The sequence below is a fragment of the Leptinotarsa decemlineata genome, unplaced genomic scaffold, assembly GCF_025532065.1.
Source record: "Leptinotarsa decemlineata unplaced genomic scaffold, Ldec_3_MD MMD2_P_RNA_scaffold_2, whole genome shotgun sequence".
In the NCBI taxonomy this organism is placed as follows: domain Eukaryota; kingdom Metazoa; phylum Arthropoda; class Insecta; order Coleoptera; family Chrysomelidae; genus Leptinotarsa; species Leptinotarsa decemlineata.
Genome location: NW_027412529.1, coordinates 13,063,877 through 13,082,439, shown reverse-complemented (window position 1 = coordinate 13,082,439; position 18,563 = coordinate 13,063,877). Strand labels below are relative to the sequence as shown.

At 33.1% G+C, this 18,563-nt stretch overlaps 1 protein-coding gene across 1 annotated transcript; it reads right to left on the bottom strand.

Annotated features, from left to right (window-relative positions):
• Nucleotides 1-224: 224 nt before the first annotated feature.
• LOC111513138 (Multiple inositol polyphosphate phosphatase 2) lies at nt 225-18,151 on the bottom strand. Its single transcript, XM_074183755.1, has 9 exons — nt 17,663-18,151; nt 17,476-17,610; nt 9,898-10,073; nt 4,390-4,515; nt 4,184-4,337; nt 3,904-4,004; nt 2,608-2,720; nt 721-912; nt 225-621 (listed from the first exon to the last, which is right to left on the bottom strand). The coding sequence occupies exons 1-9, from the start codon at nt 17,823-17,825 to the stop codon at nt 453-455; spliced, it is 1,329 nt and encodes a 442-aa protein (XP_074039856.1). The 5' UTR covers nt 17,826-18,151; the 3' UTR covers nt 225-452.
• Between the last annotated feature and the right edge of the window lie 412 nt (nt 18,152-18,563).

Sequence of the window (18,563 nt, the reverse complement as noted above, 5' to 3'; positions counted from 1 at the left end):
TTTTGTAACGCTAATCCTCCCAAATTTTAATGTAAATGGTGTTTACACAGTCAATGCCCTTGGTTTTAGTGGCATCAGTTGTTACAAATCCTTTAGAATGCTTTGTAAACATGGTCAATCATTAAAATATCTATCCAATGGTACAATATATTCTCCTTCCGTACGTTTCTGAGTATCTTTCACTCGATATGAAAAAAAATTGCTGTTGATGAATAAAACACTCATTAGAAAAATATATATAATTTGAAATTAAAGCAATACTCAGTGATTTTCACGATAGCTCTTGATATTTCTTTGTTACAATGCATTAAGATCAATAGTTAGTAAAGAATAACTGGACAGTTCATGTGAAACTGTTCATGGACAATGTATTGATAAATAAACTAATATTTAATTTTGGTTTATAGAATATCACCGGGTACGTAAAATTACTATTACTTCTGAATACTGTATCACCTGCGAATGTTGTTGTTACAAATTGAATTGAAGTCACAGCTTTCAAAGCTTTGCAAATAAAACTCCTCAATTTTATTGATATCGCATAGGTCAGTATCTGGACATGCTGGCAGCCGAATGATGTTTTCCTGATGTAAAGTTAGAAGCTTATTTTCGCTCCCACATCTGAAAAAGTTTTTTTTATTAGTCAATTGAATGGTGTACGAGAACTCCAATTCTATAAAAGAAACATACATGTATCAAAAAAGATTCATTTTTACGTACCCATAAAGAACAAATGCTATATTAGAACCAAAACTATCGATGAGAGATGTTCTCCACTTCCTACCCGACATATGTTCGTAGTTTTTAGCTGTGAGCACTTCTTCATCCTTGTACAATCCAAGATGAGCCAACATTTTCAATATGGTTCCTGAATGTGAGAAGTAAACAGTAACTCTTGGAAAACGAATCCTCCTATAAATTGAAGTTTCCAATAGATTATGGCATTGAATTATTTTCATAATTTCAGCAACTTATTTAAATTGGAATTGGAAATTTCCATTTGATAATAACTAACTGCACTATGAATATTCCTCTAGCTACAGAAGATGAGCAACAGCAGAGTTCGGGTGTTTCGACAAGGTAATAATAATGATATATTTGTAAATGCACAAAAAAAAATTACTATTTTCGGCACTCCTACGGCATTGACGAGGCACTGTTATTGCCATACAATCTGGGGGATATTGAATCCGCTGTGAGAAGTGACGAATTTATGGCAACTATTCATTCCCTACCCTCAGGCTGGTGAAAGCTGATAATCCTGATGTAGTTCTCCTCGAGCATCAAAGTAAAACGATATTTGTTGTGGAGTTTTCAGCTCTCAGTGAAAATAATATCTAACAGAGATCAAATCGTTCCTGAAGACTGTATCCAGTAGAGATACATACGTACTAAAAAAGAAATATTTTGAAATATTCATCTCTCCCAACTACCTAAACCGCAGGTTCTGAAAAATGCAGGCTTCCCCGGCTAATACAGCGCTGGATATTGAATTATATTTTATGCAAAATACCTCACAGAGGTTAGTTCTCGTTCATCCAGCAGTAGTCCCATACTAAAAGTATTTGTGTAGATTACCTACAAACCGATTTCAAGGTATTACCTCTGATCAGTGCAGGAAAAATCCGACCCAAACAGCAAAGTGCCTGGGACTCGATTAGATTCAACGCGGCTCAACTGCATGCATGAAATGTTTGTCTAAAATAAAGATTATTAACTGGTAACAACTCTATCTCGTGAAGAAAGTCCCAAGCAGGAAAGAAACATCCCATGTACCAATACTCCAACAGAGATCAAACCCTGTCTGAAGACTGGCCTATAAACAAACTACCCTATTACTTGGTATCTATATTGATGAAATATTAGGTATTTTATACAGAATTAGGATGTATGTCCCACTAATTTGTTTAAAAAAATTCTATTTTTCACTTATTCATTCTAGATTCAATAACTAAATTCACATTTGGGACTCGGCCACCCAACATAGTCCGAAATCTTTGAAAAGATTACAAAACAGGGTAATAAATTATCCCAACCGGAACCGACTATGAATTTTCATAAAGCAATAAATCTTTTTTGTTCTCAAATAAAATAAGAATATGTATATTCATACATGAAGTTTTTACTGGCCTCAGAAATTTCAACGTAAAATTTAAAAAAATCAAAGATATCCATAATTATAATACCAAACGTAACCAATTCAATATAGACCAATCAATTGAAGCAAGGTATTGTTATTTTCATTCGGTTACCAGAAATAATAAAAAAATATCCCTAGGGAAATTCAAAAACAAATGCTCATTACTAAAGATTTTTTGTTATTGGAGAAATAAACTCTCGTTATTGAAACTTTTTTATCGGTAATTATTTTTGACTCTCTGAACTGTTATAACTGTTGTTATATGTTGAGTATTGTTGTTTTCATGTTTTTTTAATTATGTTGAAATTTCTAATATAAACACCTTTGTTTCTTGGAATGAATAAAGGAATAGTTCCTTAAAACGGAATGATAAGTAAAAATTCTTCTTCAAAAATTGAAGAAAAAAAGAATCTATCAAACTAATTCGAAAATAAGAATAATTTGTTTCATTGTGGAATCATACTTACGATTGCATGAAAGTCATCATATCTGCAAAAGCAGGACAAGCTTGTTTATATGTCAACTCATATCCATACCCATCTTGCCAGTAAAACTTAAGGTCCTCGACATATTCTAATACCTGAAAAATGTTGTTTAATATGTACCTAACTTATTCAAGTAACACTTCATAGTGAGATTCTCACTGAACAGTTTACAAAAGTGCAACACGCGTTTCAATATACAATAGCTTCCTCAGGCGTCTTCATACTATGAATGAATAGTTTAGAAAACCGCAACACGTGTTTCACTACACAGTAGCTTCCTCAGACGTGTTCATACACGATAGGAGTACAGAAGAAAGCTATTACATAGTGAAACACATAAGGCTGTTTTATAAACTATCCATACATAATATGAATACACCGGAGGAAGCTATAATATGTTTGAATGGTTTACAGAACCGCAAAACATGTTTCACTGTAAAATAGATATTTATAGTGAAACACGTGTTGTGGTTTTGTAAACCGTTATGAACACGCCTGAGGAAGCTATTGTATAGTGAAACACGTGTTGCAGTTTCATGAATTGTTCAGTGATAATCCCACAAATAAAGTGTTACTTGAATATTTTAGTTAATATCCAAACCAAAATCTACTCATAGTATGGTCAAGGGATGTTTACTCATGCATCATCAATTTGTGCATCTGAAATGAGTTGACAAAGAAATAAAAATGAAACATACGACGACTACTCTGAACAACCTAAACGATTAATAAAAAAATGTTTTTATCCATTGAAATCATTGAAAAGTAACCCCATGTTACGGTTTGGGGCCCATTTTGATAAAAATTTTCAGCATTTCATTAATTGTTCTGTAAATACTTTATATTTAATATTCCAATTCTGATATGAGACAATTTAAATAAATCATTATGCAGAACATCAAACAAACTATTGCCAAATAGAGGTAATCATGATATGGAATTTACTTATTGTGAAATGTGAAGTTTATTAGTTGCGAACAATACCATGTGTGCGGTATAAGTCTTGAAATGTAGAGACTTAAATTAAAATGTTGGTTCAGTGAAAGCTATCTTCCACACACAAGATCTTTTGCTGATTAAACGTAAATGTTAACTGTTTTGTCTTCGTTGTGTCAAAAAATGATGATGCATGTAATGATTCGTTGTCCCGAGTATAATTTATCTTCTAAATTTAGAGGAATAGATAATTTAATACACTAATTACCTTTAAATTGTCAACAGTAAAAGGAGAACACCAAAGGAGATTTAGAGGAATAGATAATTTAATACATTAATTACCTTTAAATTGTCAACAGTAAAAGGAGAACACCATGGAGATTTGCTTTTCTTATTCCATGCTGTCTCGAACCCACACATTTCATACATTAAAACAATGTCATCTGAAAATTGATAATATTAAATAAATTAGGAACTGTGAAAAATTCTTACAAATTCAAATAACAATAACCACATTTTTGATTTGTTATATTCTATTCTGATTCCAATGAAATTTTTTGACATTTCTGAATTAGAGAGTTTTAATTTTAAATATGCTTCTAAGAAATTGGACTCAACTAACCTAAAGTCAATAGTTCCTCTCTGAGACCTAATCTATCATTAACATCCCTGACAGTATCTGCCATTTCTGGACCATTCAGAAAAATCAATTTCTCTTGCATAGCCGACGGATTTTTCTTGACCTCTGTATTCCACTTGTCACATAACTTGTAAAACTGAAAAAAGGTATCAAAATATTTTTAATTTCACACGGCAACAAGATCTTACCCGTAAAATTGGATCTTTTCTTGAAGGTTCTGGATACCAAACGTCTTTTGCTGTTGCTCTTCCAAATAATCCAGTTGTGAAGTAGTAAGCACTTTTTTGAGTTCTTTGGGAATACGTATACTTGAACTGAAATAATACAGACCGAAATCAATTTAAAAACTTGCGTTTTGATAATTGTTTAATTTATTCCGTGTTAGGAATCACACGTTTAAAGGTAAAACCCCGTTAGTCCTTAGCTCGCACAAGTTTCGCCTTCTGAGGGTCGTTCGTAGGGGTGCGACAGTTGATTAACGGAAAAAAATATTTTAAACATATTAGAATCACTATTTACAATTTGAAGTATTATAGCTATTAGTTTGTTTCAAAAGTTTCATCCGTTTTAATGTCGTGTTTTTGTAGCTCCATATCTCAATAAATATTTATTCTACGGTGTCGTGGTTTAAACTGATCGACAGAGAATTTTGTGCTCTGAACATTGATGTTGTTAATTTTTCTCAAAATTTTGATTATTCACTTCTCTCTCGCTCATTATTATGTGACACCGTTAACACATTAAGCACGGGCACAAAGTAAAAAAACTGGTCCCACAGACGGCCCATCTATTTCAAATATTTCATCTATTAGGAACCTAATACAAACAATAAAGCAAGATTTGGTCGTAAGTATATATATATATATATATATATATATATATATATATATATATATATATATATATATATATATATATATATATATATATATATTTTGTCTCACCATCTTAATCAAAGAATCAATTTACAGAGACGGTAAGGTTTCAGCATGATATTTCATTATTTCTGTATCCTACAACCTATATTGAAGTGCAAGATATAATTATGAAAACGACAAAAACACCAACGCCTGGAATAGATGAAATTCATGGTAAAGCTTTAAGAACTGTAAGTGATAAAATTTGCTATCCTATATCGCATATAATAGATAAATCATTCATAGAAGGAATATATCCGGAAGCACTTAAAATGTCGAAGTCGGTCCCTATATATATAAAAATAAAGGCACTCAAACTCAAGTGGCTAACTACCGTAATGTTTGCTTACATTCACAAGTTGCAAAAGTCATCGATTATAGTTATGAGATTGGTGAATTTCATCGAGTACAACAAACTTATCCCTAATTGCCAACATGGCTTTAGGCAGCAAAGATCAACTTCAACAGCAATAAATGAATTTTGCAATAGCATATATACAATTCTCAATAACAAGCAAATTCCAGTTGGCTTATTTTTTTATTTAACTAGAGCATTCGATACGGTGAACCATAGCTTACTCCTGGAAAAACTGCTCAGAATTGGGATCAGGGGACTTGCCAATGACTGGGTTGCCTCATATATAAAAAATAGAACACAAGTGGTGATGATTGATTCGAAGCACATCCTGCTTCTGTTACAATGGGAGTTCCGCAGTTCAACCCTGGATAGCAGACAGTCATCACCCGAAGACGATTGTAGATACCAACAATCGAAACGTCGTGAACTAACGTGACTTGGAATCTCTACACTTTTTTATTTTTATTATTTCCTTTTTTCATTCCTTTAATTTTTATTTATTCAATTATTATATTTTTACTTGTAGGTTATTTCACTATCATTTTATTTCAGGTTTATTGTTGCTTAATATAATTGTTATTTTCAACTATTCTTTTTTTAATTATTCTTTTTTACTTGTTTCAGGGATTTCAAATCATTTTATAGAAAATTCAAATACGTCACAACAAAAAACAATAATCTATGCAGATTACACAACTCAAATGGTGGCACGAAACGAGTTATCTCTATCCGTACAAGCAGCAAATGCAGTGTCACATGAATTCTCCAAGTGGTGTAAAAATAACGGTTAACAGTCAATGTCACCAAAACGGTATTTATGATTTTCCAGCAGAAAAACATTTCCAATGATTTTTGTCCTCTAATAAAAATGGATAGCAAGTCCATTGAGCATGTGAGTCACTTCAAATAGTTAGGTCTAACCATCGATCAAAAACTAACATGGGAAGTACAAATAGAAAATATAGTAACAAAATAGAGCAGCATATGTTTTATAATAAAACAATTACGTGGAACTGTCTCGATGGAAGTGCTAAAATTAATATACTATGGACTTGTGCAGTCTATTTTATCTTACGGATTGCCCTTCTGGGGAAACTCAGCTCATGCCGTGAAAGCATTTAAACTCAAAAAAAAGTTATAAGATGCCTAGCTGGACTTCAGTATAAAGAATCATGTAAGAACACATTCACTCAGCTGTCCATACTTACTCTTCCCTGCCTGTACATATATGTAGTAGCTGTAAATATAAAAAAAAAGATTCTCACTACACAAAAAATATTGAGACTACCTTACTCACATTTGGCGGTTGGACAGGACTCTGCAAGTTATCAAGGAATCATTTTCTATAACCATGCAGTCAAACTATTTGGAAATAAATGCAGTCGCAAACATTTAAATCGAGACTATACAGTCACCTAGCAAATAATGCATTTTATTCCGTGCCAGAATTTTTAATCTCTTAATATAAGTCAATAAGATGCTTTTCTTTTATTTTTGTAATGTACATGTATGTATCTATTTATATTTTATATATAGCATAGTGCTCACGTTTGACTAGTCTGATAAAATTTTATAAGTGTTATGTAATGCAATGCAATTTTAAAATTTTCAATGATGAATAAATTCTATTCTATAAATTCTATTCTATTCTGGTTGGTTGAAACTAGATACCCTCAGAATTTCGCACCTCTTAACTAACACTCATAAGATCCTCATTTCCAAAAATCCAGAATATCTCTTTCGTAAGCTGACAACTTTTTCTAATGTAAGTAGATCACATATTCAAAACAGTATATCACTCATCATATCTAGACATCGTTCTGCCATTTTTACCCGCAGCTTTTCATACAATGCTCCTAAATTATATAATCAATTACCCAGTGATTTTAAATGGTACTCTCTTTCTAATTTAAAAAAAGGTTGAAGATTTACTTTAAAGAAGCACAGATAAACTGAATCCAAATATGACATGGCATGGCATTGTATTTTCTGAAATCAAGATATAGAAGTGAGTTACCTATATATTTCCATCTGTTTATGGTATACTTATCTTTCTTGACGTTTCTTCACTTTTTCAATCTGATAGTTTGTTTGCGGTTAAGTTGAAAAACAGCTTTTGTTGATACTTCGCCGATTCATCGCTCGTGGTTATTCTTCAACTAGTTTGTAATTTTGTTTTTGTTTATGAAGTTGATGAATAAAGCCGATTTATTATATTATTATTATTATATTTCGGTGATATATATTTGTCAGGTGAATATCAACCAAGCTTAGGTGATGAAAAATGTAGGTGTGATGCAAATTTGCCAAATAAACACTAAAAACTTCATGAAAATATTACCACAAACGACATGAATGATCCTAATCGCGAGGCAGATAAGAAATTTGGATAGGCAGAGCAGAAACCATTCGGTGAGTATTCACCAATTTTTTTAATAAAAAATGTGACATTGTTATTGTGACATTTTTATTCAGATTGATGATATCATATGAAATGTTATTAAACACTATACCGTTGAAGATGAAAACGAAGAAAATGCTATTTCTGCCTTGGACAATACTTTAGAGCACAATAAAAACCGATGTGCAGTATGCTATTCAAACAATAAAGAACAGTTTGGGCGGAAAGCAGCGCAGAACAAATCAACCAGGACCAAGTGGTATTGCCCCACCTGCGAAAAAATATATTGCATTTTATGTTTCGTATCCAAACATAATTCCACAAAAATGAGGAATAATAATAGAATATTTTTTTACTAGTTGTTGTTATCGGTATTATTTCAATTGTATGAATAAAGGTTTATTTTATATAATATCATGTAGTTTTTCAATCACCTGCGAAGACTCAATAAAAAATCAAGAATCGTGCTCCAAAATTCACGTCCGGGCAAAACGAACAGTCAATATAGACGGCTGGTAATCTATCCCAATGCATTTATCATTGTAACCAAACTATCAACAGACCCACACTGTCTTTTTATTATTTTGATGTGAGAATTTCATTAATGCCACGACGTCCAAAGTTCAACAGCCAGTGAGGCATCTATGTGATGCCATACCTTGCATAACATGTTAAGCGATTATCGGACAATTTTTCTCTACGAATTCAAATTGAACCGAAGTGCTGTCACTGTTCGTCGTAGGCCTGTGAAATTTCATTCCAGAGATTTTAGCCTCAAAGATGAGCCCCGAATGATCCACAAGGATTTAAGGAATCTGGTGAAGACTGGTCCATCACAAACGGTGCGTGATATGGTGGAAGAATTTAGCGTCAGCTCCTATGCGGTTTTTGATAGTTCAAAACGTATTGGAAAGGTCAAAAAGGTAGAAAAGTGGGTGCCCTACGATTTGACCGATCAGCATAAAATGTCACTTTTCGAGGTCTGGTCTTCTTTACTTTTGCGCAAACAAAAATATCCTTTTTTGGATCGGATCGTCAAGTGTGATGAAAAATGGATCCTTTACGGCAACAAAAGACGTTCAGGGGTTGGACACCCAATCACTTCCCAAAGTCGAAAACCCACCAAAAAAACATGGTTTTTTTGTGAGGTGTATCGAAAATTGCGTCAGCACGAAAACGCCCGTCCGCCCATAAACGAATTGAGCTTCGAAATTCTGCCTCACCCACCATACCCTCCAGGCCTCTCGCCAACTGACTACAATCTTTTCAAACACTTCGATAATTTTCTCACAAGTAGAACCTTCACCAATCAGGACCAGACAAAAACGTCTTCATCGAGATATTACAGTTGAAAGTAGACTCATAAAAACGGACGAAACTTTTGAAACAACCTAATAAAAATCTTGTGTGAACAAATTATATCTATAAAATGATATTGAAGCTGAATATTTTGTTTGCAAACAAATTTAGTTGCATTTCAGTTGAATACTACTGCAGTCAAGTACAACTTTTGATGATCAAACTAAAAATGTGTCAGACAAGTCTGCACAGTTTGATATTAAATATTTAGTCTATTCATCTGGTTCGACAACAATATCATCCTTTCTGGTAATCTCCTTAGATCGATACTCAATCATATTCAATGGAATTAAAATTGTTTTTTATCGCCACACAGTTGGTATAAGAAAAGCAGATAAAACACTAATAATTGATAAAGCATATTATAAAGGCATATTTTACCTTCTGAAATAAATTTCCAAAAAAATTTTGTGTGACTTGATGGATAGCAAATGCGTCTGCGAGTGTCAAGCAAAAATCCCTGATCCTTGCTTGTCGGCAGTTATGTAACTGCTGACAAGCAGTTATGAAACTGCAAAGTATCCATTGATAAAAATATAATACTTTATTTTTACTTAACAAATGGGTGGAAAAAATAGATGCATTCACTATTATCATCACCTATTCCAAATAATCTCAATACTACTTGAGTAAATAATTAATTTATTAGTTCAGACATTACCTTGTAGGAAGTATTACTGTACACATTATCAAACAGCTGTGGGAACCTATTTTGCATTCTTTCAGCCAACAAAAGCATCTCTTCTTCTCCTTCGTGAGTTAACTTTTTCTTGTCATCATGGTCTAGCCCGTTTTTCCATTTTCGAAACAGATCCAAATCTCTATTCCTAATGAAATCTGTAATAAATTTCGAATAAGGTGTTTATAGAAATTTCAAACATAAATAATCAAATGTTCTAAACAATTCCAAAAAGTGATGGTTATAAATTAGAATAAAATAATAAATAAGTTTGGTTTTATCAATATCACCCAGCCGCCGCTCCCTGAACAGTTTACAAATCTGCAACACGTGTTCACGACCAATTCCATAATATATAATGAAAATATATTTGAATTATTACAAGGGTTTTTTTTTAGCTCTTTGTAATTTACCGAGATTTTGACAGACTCAGATTAGTTAGGTAAGGTTGGTAGAAGAACCTATGTAGTATTAATTGCATCTCCATTTTCAATGATCTTGTGGTTATTATTTATCATTAATTAGGTAATCAGTGAAAGTCATTATAATCCCATGAATTGACACATTTCAGATGCAATTTAATGACTGGATGTCCTTAAGAACAAAATTAGGAAATTATATAGAAAGCGGCGGAACACAATTGTACATTTATGACAAAAGGTACTCCAAAATTTCGACAAATTTTATCATCATCATCATGGAAAAGTGTTGCTTAAGTTAGCCGTGTTCAAAATGATATTTAATAAACAGCACATGTCAATAAAGATAAAAAATATGTCCACATATGAAGACATTCAACGATAGGCATAATATGCAGATTTAAACTATTAGTAATTACACAAAATCAAAAAACATTTGAATAATCAATGGTGACTAATCACGTGTTTATATCTCGAAGTTTTAGTCGTGGCTGAGACTTCGAGATATAACCTTCGTCTTCACAGTCAACAATGATGATGTCTGCCGCAATGGCAGACGAAACGTTTCGTACTTTAGGTTCCATTCAACCACGGCCTACTAGCCCAGACATTTTTCAATCGTTTAAAAGACCCATTGATTCATTATGTGTGGAATATAACGTCGTTCAAATGTCCGCTACGGCTTCTCTGGGGCATAAATCAGGCTGAATTTGACCGATGGCATGGATAATGTTGGTTTTGAGAACCGCTGTGGTTTGTGGCTTATTCGCATGCACCTGCGACTTAGAAAACCCCTCAAGATAAAGTCTAAAGGGATCAAATCACACGATCTCGGTGGTCAATTCACATTTCCTCTACGTGAGATGACCATTCCCTCAAATCGCTTGTGCAGAATATCCAATGTGGCACGAAAAGTGTGGCACGTAGTGGCACAAAATGTGTGGCATGTAACGCCACACATGTCGTAGCGCAGAAATATGGACTGAAGACGCTGTCAGCCCAAAATCCACACCAAATAGTGACTTTTTCGGAATATATTGGCCGATCTTGGATCTAGGGATTGGTATCATCCCAAATTCGACAATTTTGTTTGTTCACGTACACATTCATCCAGAAATGGGCCTCATTGCTGAAGATGATTTTTCGATGAAAATTAGGATCAGTTGCCAACTGCTCCAGAGCCCATTCAGCGAACACATGTTGTCTATGGTCGTTTACCTTCAGTTTCTGGGTCAGTATAATTTTGTACGGGTGCAGGCCCAGGTCAGGACGCAAAATTCTTCAAGTTCTAGTTTGCTAAAGGCCGAATTCTTGTGAGCGACGTGAAATCGACTGCCTTGGATACTTCTGCACACTCTCACAGACAGCGGCGATATTTACGGCAGATCTTGCGTTTCGTCGACGTACGGGTGTTGGTTGATCGTTTACTGAATCAGTGGATTTAAATTTATCCACCACATTGAAAATAGTCCTCTCGGCTTTTGACAGATCTAGCTTCTAGCCGTTATCAATTGTCAAAGTTCGGAAGTCCCTATTGGAAGACCCTATACTTGTCAATCTATTGCGTAAGGTTTCAAAGTGTGAGTGCCTATTCAGTTTTCCGCAATGAGTTAACTCTCTTACCACTATGGCATGTCGAGTGTCAATAATAATATTTAAGTTTTGTTTGAGTTCAATTTGAAATTATCCTTATAAAAAAACAGAGATCAAACTTCCTTTGATGTTGATCAAGATGGCTTATTTTTTTGGTACTCCACTCTTCTCTAGAGGGAATGTAGAATTCTAAGAGTATTCTTGGAGGCAGAACTCAGTTGTCAACTTCTTGAGTGCAATAATAATAATAATTGTAATTTATTGAACAAAATTACAATTTTGTTCAACTGCCTATCGTCCTTCCGCCCGTGTAACAAAATTGCTTTGAAATAACAGCTTATTTTACAATATAAAATATATATATATATATATATATATATATATATATATATATATAAATGAACAAACAAAACAATTTCATTGATAAAGTTGTGTTAATTTCTCTAACAGTGTTTCTGTTGGGTGTTGATGTCACAGACATATATATGTCTGTGGTTGATGTCGTACTCTTGCATGGGGGTTTCTTGTCACAGCATACTTTCTAATTATTCGTCTTTTGTAGCAAACTTCTGAGTAAGTGACGGTAGTTTTTCCTCGATAGGGATAGTACCAGTGAGTTGGTACAGCAGAGGATTGGGATACCTCAATCTTGTTATTTTCCTTGTAGCCGTTGTTTCAGATACTTTAATTGTTTTCAAGGTCCTTTGTTTGATATTAAGAAACAGTGGGTGCGAGTATTCAATAAGTGGACGACAGATTAGTTTATACAGGGTGTAACTGAATAAGTGTAAAAAATTTAAGGAGTTGATTCCTCATCGAAAAAAAGATAGGATCTTTCATATAAAGAAACTTCATTGGAGCATCCCTTGTTAAGATACAGCCCCTTAAAGGGGGTACATAAAATTTGTATAACAATTTTTTTCACAAGCACTGAAAAAGTTACAATATTGAAATTAACCTGACGTTTTGTACTACCAAAAAGACACTTAGCCAATAATTTATTTGGTTTACCCCATGGTTGTAAGGGGTGGAAAACGCAACCCCTAAAATGTATTTCCAATGTAACTTTTTGCCTTTTTATTTGTTTACCATTTAAAAATTTATTTCCGATAGCCTGGTTAATTCTAAACAAAAAATGTCTCTTGGGTTTTTTGCCCAAAATAAACCAGTTCGCAGCAAAAAATTATTTTACGAACAACTACAGAGATACATTTTCATAAATGCGAACTGAATTTACTGTTATTTTGTAGTTAGTACCTGCATTAAACGATTGAAGGGTAATAAATGAAACTAATTTATTAATAACAAAACACACAACATGTAGAAATCTATCTATCTATGACAATTAAATTGGTATTACGCTGTCAGTTTGTGAATTTTCGAAATTTAATTAATACTAATTGTGTGTTGTTGTTCTGTTCTTAATTTGTTACTTTAATAATTCACTTGTTATTGAAATGACATACACAAATGAGGAAATGGCTGATATGTATTACGTTTACGGTCTATTGCAGGGGAATGGGTTAGAAGCTTCTAGTAGATATGCTGAAATGTATCCTCAACGGCAGCATCCTTCACATAGAATATTTGCTCGACTTCATCAACAATTACGAGAATATGGTTCATTCGACAAAAGAACGCAGGATTGTGGTCGCCATCGAGAAGTACGAACACCACAGCTCGAGGAAGCAGTACTGTAGTTGTTCGTAAAATAATTTTTTGCTGCGAACTGATTTATTTTGGGCAAAAAACCCAAGAGACATTTTTTGTTCAGAATGAAACAGGCTATCGAAAATAAATTTTTAAATGGTAAACAAATAATAAGACAAAAAGTTACATTGGAAAAAAATTTTAGGGGTTGTGTTTTCCACCCCTCACAACCATGGGGTAAATCAAATAAATTTCTGGCTAAGTGTCTTTTTGGTAGTACAAAACGTCAAGTTAATTTCAATATTGTAACTTTTTTAGTGCTTGTGAAAAAAATTGTTATACAAATTTTATGTACCCCTTTAAGGGGCTGTATCTTAACAAGGTATGCTCCAATGAAATTTCTTCATATGAAAGATCCTATCTTTTTTTTGATGAGGAATCACCTCCTTAAATGTTTTACACTTATTTAGTTACACCCTGTATATTCGGCTTGCTCTTGATATGTTTGCACCTGCTCCCGGGTTTATCAAATTTGTGAAATGTGCGGCTCTTGAAATCACTTTCTTTTTTTGTTATTGACGTGGCTGTTGAAATTTAGTCTGGAATCAAGCGTAACACCTAGGTAATCAAATGTCGATTTGGCATGTAAGATATGTTGGAAAACGTTGATTATTGGAGAAGTTGCTGAATTCCGATGATTAAATATGATGGACTGATACTTAGATGGGTTTGGCTGGAGCCTCCATTTATTGAACCAGTTATTTGTTATTATTGCAAGATGTTCCAAATTGTTAATAACTTTGCCTAGCATTTGATTGTGCGCAATTGGGGCGGTGTCATCTGCTTACTGGAGAATATAAGCTTCATGCCTGAAGTGGTTGATATTCCCTTGTTAGTGATGATAAATATCAGAGCTGTATAAGTTATATAACAATGGTGAGAGCGGTGAACCCTCGTCTGAAAAGATATTATTCCAAAAATGGGTAACGTATGAAAGAAGGTAGCCTATTGAGCAGCCTATTCGTAGCCTATTAATGATTGCCCAGAGAACATACTGATGACAGCTCAAGATGTTGAAGCACCCCAAATTTCAAAAATATGTACCTACATCTATAGCTTTCTCCAAGATTTCTGGTACCACTAATAGTAAAGCAACTGTGCTATAGTTACTTAGAAGATTGTTTGTCTTTTTGGGAAATTCAAAAACCGGTGAAATGTTCAATATGAACTTTTTTATAATTTTTGACAATACGGTTCATATTCAGAGACACAATAGAAATATCAAATTATAACCTATTTACTGATGTTCATTGGACCAAACCAAGTGTGACCTTCGTAGACCCAGAGTAACAGTTATTTTCTGATGTCACATGTGCCACATGTTCAATCACTAATTGGATTTCAATTATGAGCTTGAATTATGTTATGTTGATAATTATTACAAGTAAGTGATTACTGTGACAAATACTTTCATGCAGGTACCCCTTTGTTGCTTAACATTTACTTTCACTCCTTGCTGGATTACATTAACTGAACTTATGTTGCTCACTGAAACAAAGGATGAGACAGTGTCGAAAGAAAATAGTGAAATTTTCACAAACAAAAATATTAATTCTTTGAGACATTTTTTGTGGAGGACTCAATACTTCTTACTTTTTTGGGTATATGACCTTCCACAATCTAAAAAATAATAAAACGACATCAATAGGTAATCTGCTGAAGTGTAACAAAAGGCAAACTGAAAAGTTCACCTCGAAAAGTTACTAGGTAATTTAAACCACTGAAGAGTCCAATCAGTCAGTCAGTAACTTGTCGTATTAAAAAATTTTGTCTACAAATTGAAACACCCAATCGAAATAAATAAAATTTCAATATTTAGAAATCTTCAGTGGTTGAAGTTTCGGAAAACAATGTTTTTCCATTATAGAAATCCAAAATTCACTTCAAAACTTTCGCCTCTATTTTAAATAGCTTTAATTCTTTTGACATACGTCAAAAGCATCAAAGTGAATTATGGGTTTTGATAACGGGAAAAGATTGTTTTCCGAACCGTCGATCAATAAAGAAAGCTACTTATGAATACAAGTTACTGACTGATTGTACTCTTCAGTGGTTTATTTAACGCAGTAACTTTTTGAGATGAACTTTTTAGATTGCTCTTTATTACATTTCAGCAGATTCTCTATTGATTTAGCTTTGTTCATTTTTCAGATTGTGGAAAAAAAAACAGTGAAAAATATTTAAGTATACAGTCTCAATAATATAATTAAGAAAATATATTGAAAAACATTTGGTGATCAGGATTTGATCTGCTTTTTTTTTTTTTAATTTGGAATTTGAAAACTTTCTTCCAATTCAGCGTCAATTCAGGTATATTTTCAGATTCAAGTATAGGCAAGAATATGATTATTTTTTCTTTTTCACAAATGTCTGCGCTGCAATAGTCACGGCTGAACTACCAGCCATATACCTACTACATATAGTGAATGAAACTAGATGAAATCTTGTTGGAAAACATACTTGTTAGAAATAACCATTAACATTTATTAATTTTTCAAAATTATTAATATTTCTTTTTTTTTTTTAATCGTTTGTAGAACTTAATTTGAGTATTTCAATTTTAATCGTTCAATGTTATTATTCATCCTGTATGTATAAAAATCTCATCTGACAGGAGAAAGTTGTTGAGTAAAAAACGTCAAATTGAAAGAAAGAGATTAATATTGAAATTCTCTTTTGAGATTTGTTTGAATTAGGGACAATCGTAAGTTGAATAATGTTTGTTTAAATTGTTCATTTTCTTATTTGCATTCTTTTCAGGAATTTGAGTATATAGAGATATACATTATACATTGTTATGTGTATAAAGGTGCCCTGTTGAATAAAATTATTTGCTAGTAAAACTAGTTACAGTGGTTTATTGATATATACTGCAAATTGGTCTCTCAATAACCTATTCAAACTAAGTAATCTCAACAATACTGTTACAACTTTCATTTGATGTGCTGTACATTTCTTGATCTATACTCTAACATTTCCACTGTGAGAATATTGAAAAGTAAATTGTAGCAAAATTTCTTCAACTTGTTTGGAATGTGAGTTTCGACTTTGCAAAAGATGGCTTGAAAACTTAACTTGATACAATCTTACAAGTATTGACATATGAAATATTTTTCTAGGTCAACTAACTTCCTTACAATCCTCAAAAGTTTTCACAACTTGTGAGTATGGATGATTAATTCATGTGCATGGTTGAAGACATTCAAGTAACACTCAATTGAAGATTTTCACTGGACAGTGTACAAAACCGCAACATGTGTTTTCTCAATCATTTTCAGACTGACCTCAGTATGAAACCACTTGAGGAAACACTTGTTATGGTTTTGAAAACCAGCCAGTGAAAATCCCACTATAAATTATTACTTGATAGACTCTCAAAAGTAGAAACTTGTGCGAGCTAAGGACTAATGTGATCTCACCTTTCAATGATCCTACCTAATATGATAATTTACCTGAATCTTTTAAGTTTGATCTCATTACAGTCCTTTGTATATTGAATGTTACAGAATTTTCCAGAAGCAATCTCAAAGGTGAATTACAGTTGATGAGAATATACGACAATTGGAAATTGTTTGAAGACTATTTTCTTAGGAAGACCTTGAGGTTACTTGGAATCATTGAATTGAAAAAAATATTGAAATTATTTTCTTTAGAATGTTCGCCTGTTACCATTTTTCATTACTATCTTTGCTTATAAAGGGCCTAAGAGATGGCTTCCTAAAGGTATTAAAATGAAAATTCAGAAAAAATCTCATAATGCAAAAATACATTCTCAAGAGAACCAAATTATTAACTGTACCTCTACCAAATAAGATGAAAAAAATATAAAGTTACTTACCATTTGGTAATTCAACGTTCTCAACAATCAGTCGTTTTATCTCTGGTAGACGTATTTTAATTTTCTCTATCAATGATATTTTTGGATTTCTTGTTCCATGTCTAACCATCATCCAAATTTTTCTTGGAGTGCATCCTGTATAAATCCCAAATGTAATAACTGAAATTTTGTATTTTTATATACAAACCTTCAAATTCGACCTTCTCGAAGCTTTTGTTGGAGACAATTCTATATGGAGTCTTAGTGCCCAAGTGATTTTCGAAGGGATAGCCAATGTTGGTGCACTGTAGAGCAAAGCTTAGAAAAAAGCTTACTAATGTAAACAAGGAACACTTCAGCGTAACGTTCATATTACCGAATACCAAATGAAATGGTACTGAATTAGAATTTGTGCTTTACTTATACATTTTCCAATGATAAAATTTGGATAATTGTTGGATGTAACAGTGAGGTTACCTAACAGTAATCCCGCATCTCATATTGAATTTCACATATATCAGTGGCCCCTCTCCATAGTCATTGTTAATGAGCAACGGAAAACCAAATAAAAGCGTGTAAATAATTTTGGAATAATCAAAATACCGACATCAACATCAATAGCAGTAGATGAATTATCCACAATAATAAATTAGACCTACCGGTACATGACGGGTGGAATGTTTGAGCTACTACCTACTGCGTTCGAGTAATTACTATTCGTCACTATATACGAGTGGGACGAAAATATTTTTATTTAATAATTTTTAAACTGTTTGGTATTTTGAACTGGGAGAAGATGAAATTCAATTTCACGTTATAATAAAAAAATAACCAAACAGTTTGTCCATCGGGTAGTTCGGGTGTGGGGTATGGGTTTGCTATCATTGAATAAACTAACTGTTCGCAAATCAGATCCAGCCTCATCCCTCTTCAGACATTACTTTGAAACAGGCCACAGACCGTATTAGGAATCACACGTTGAAAGATAAGACCTCGTTAGTTCATGGGTGGCACAAGTTTCGACTTCTGAGGGTTGTCGTTCGTAGGGGTGCGACAACTAGTTAACGGAAAAACAGGTTTTTAAACAGAATAAGCTCCAAAAACATCAA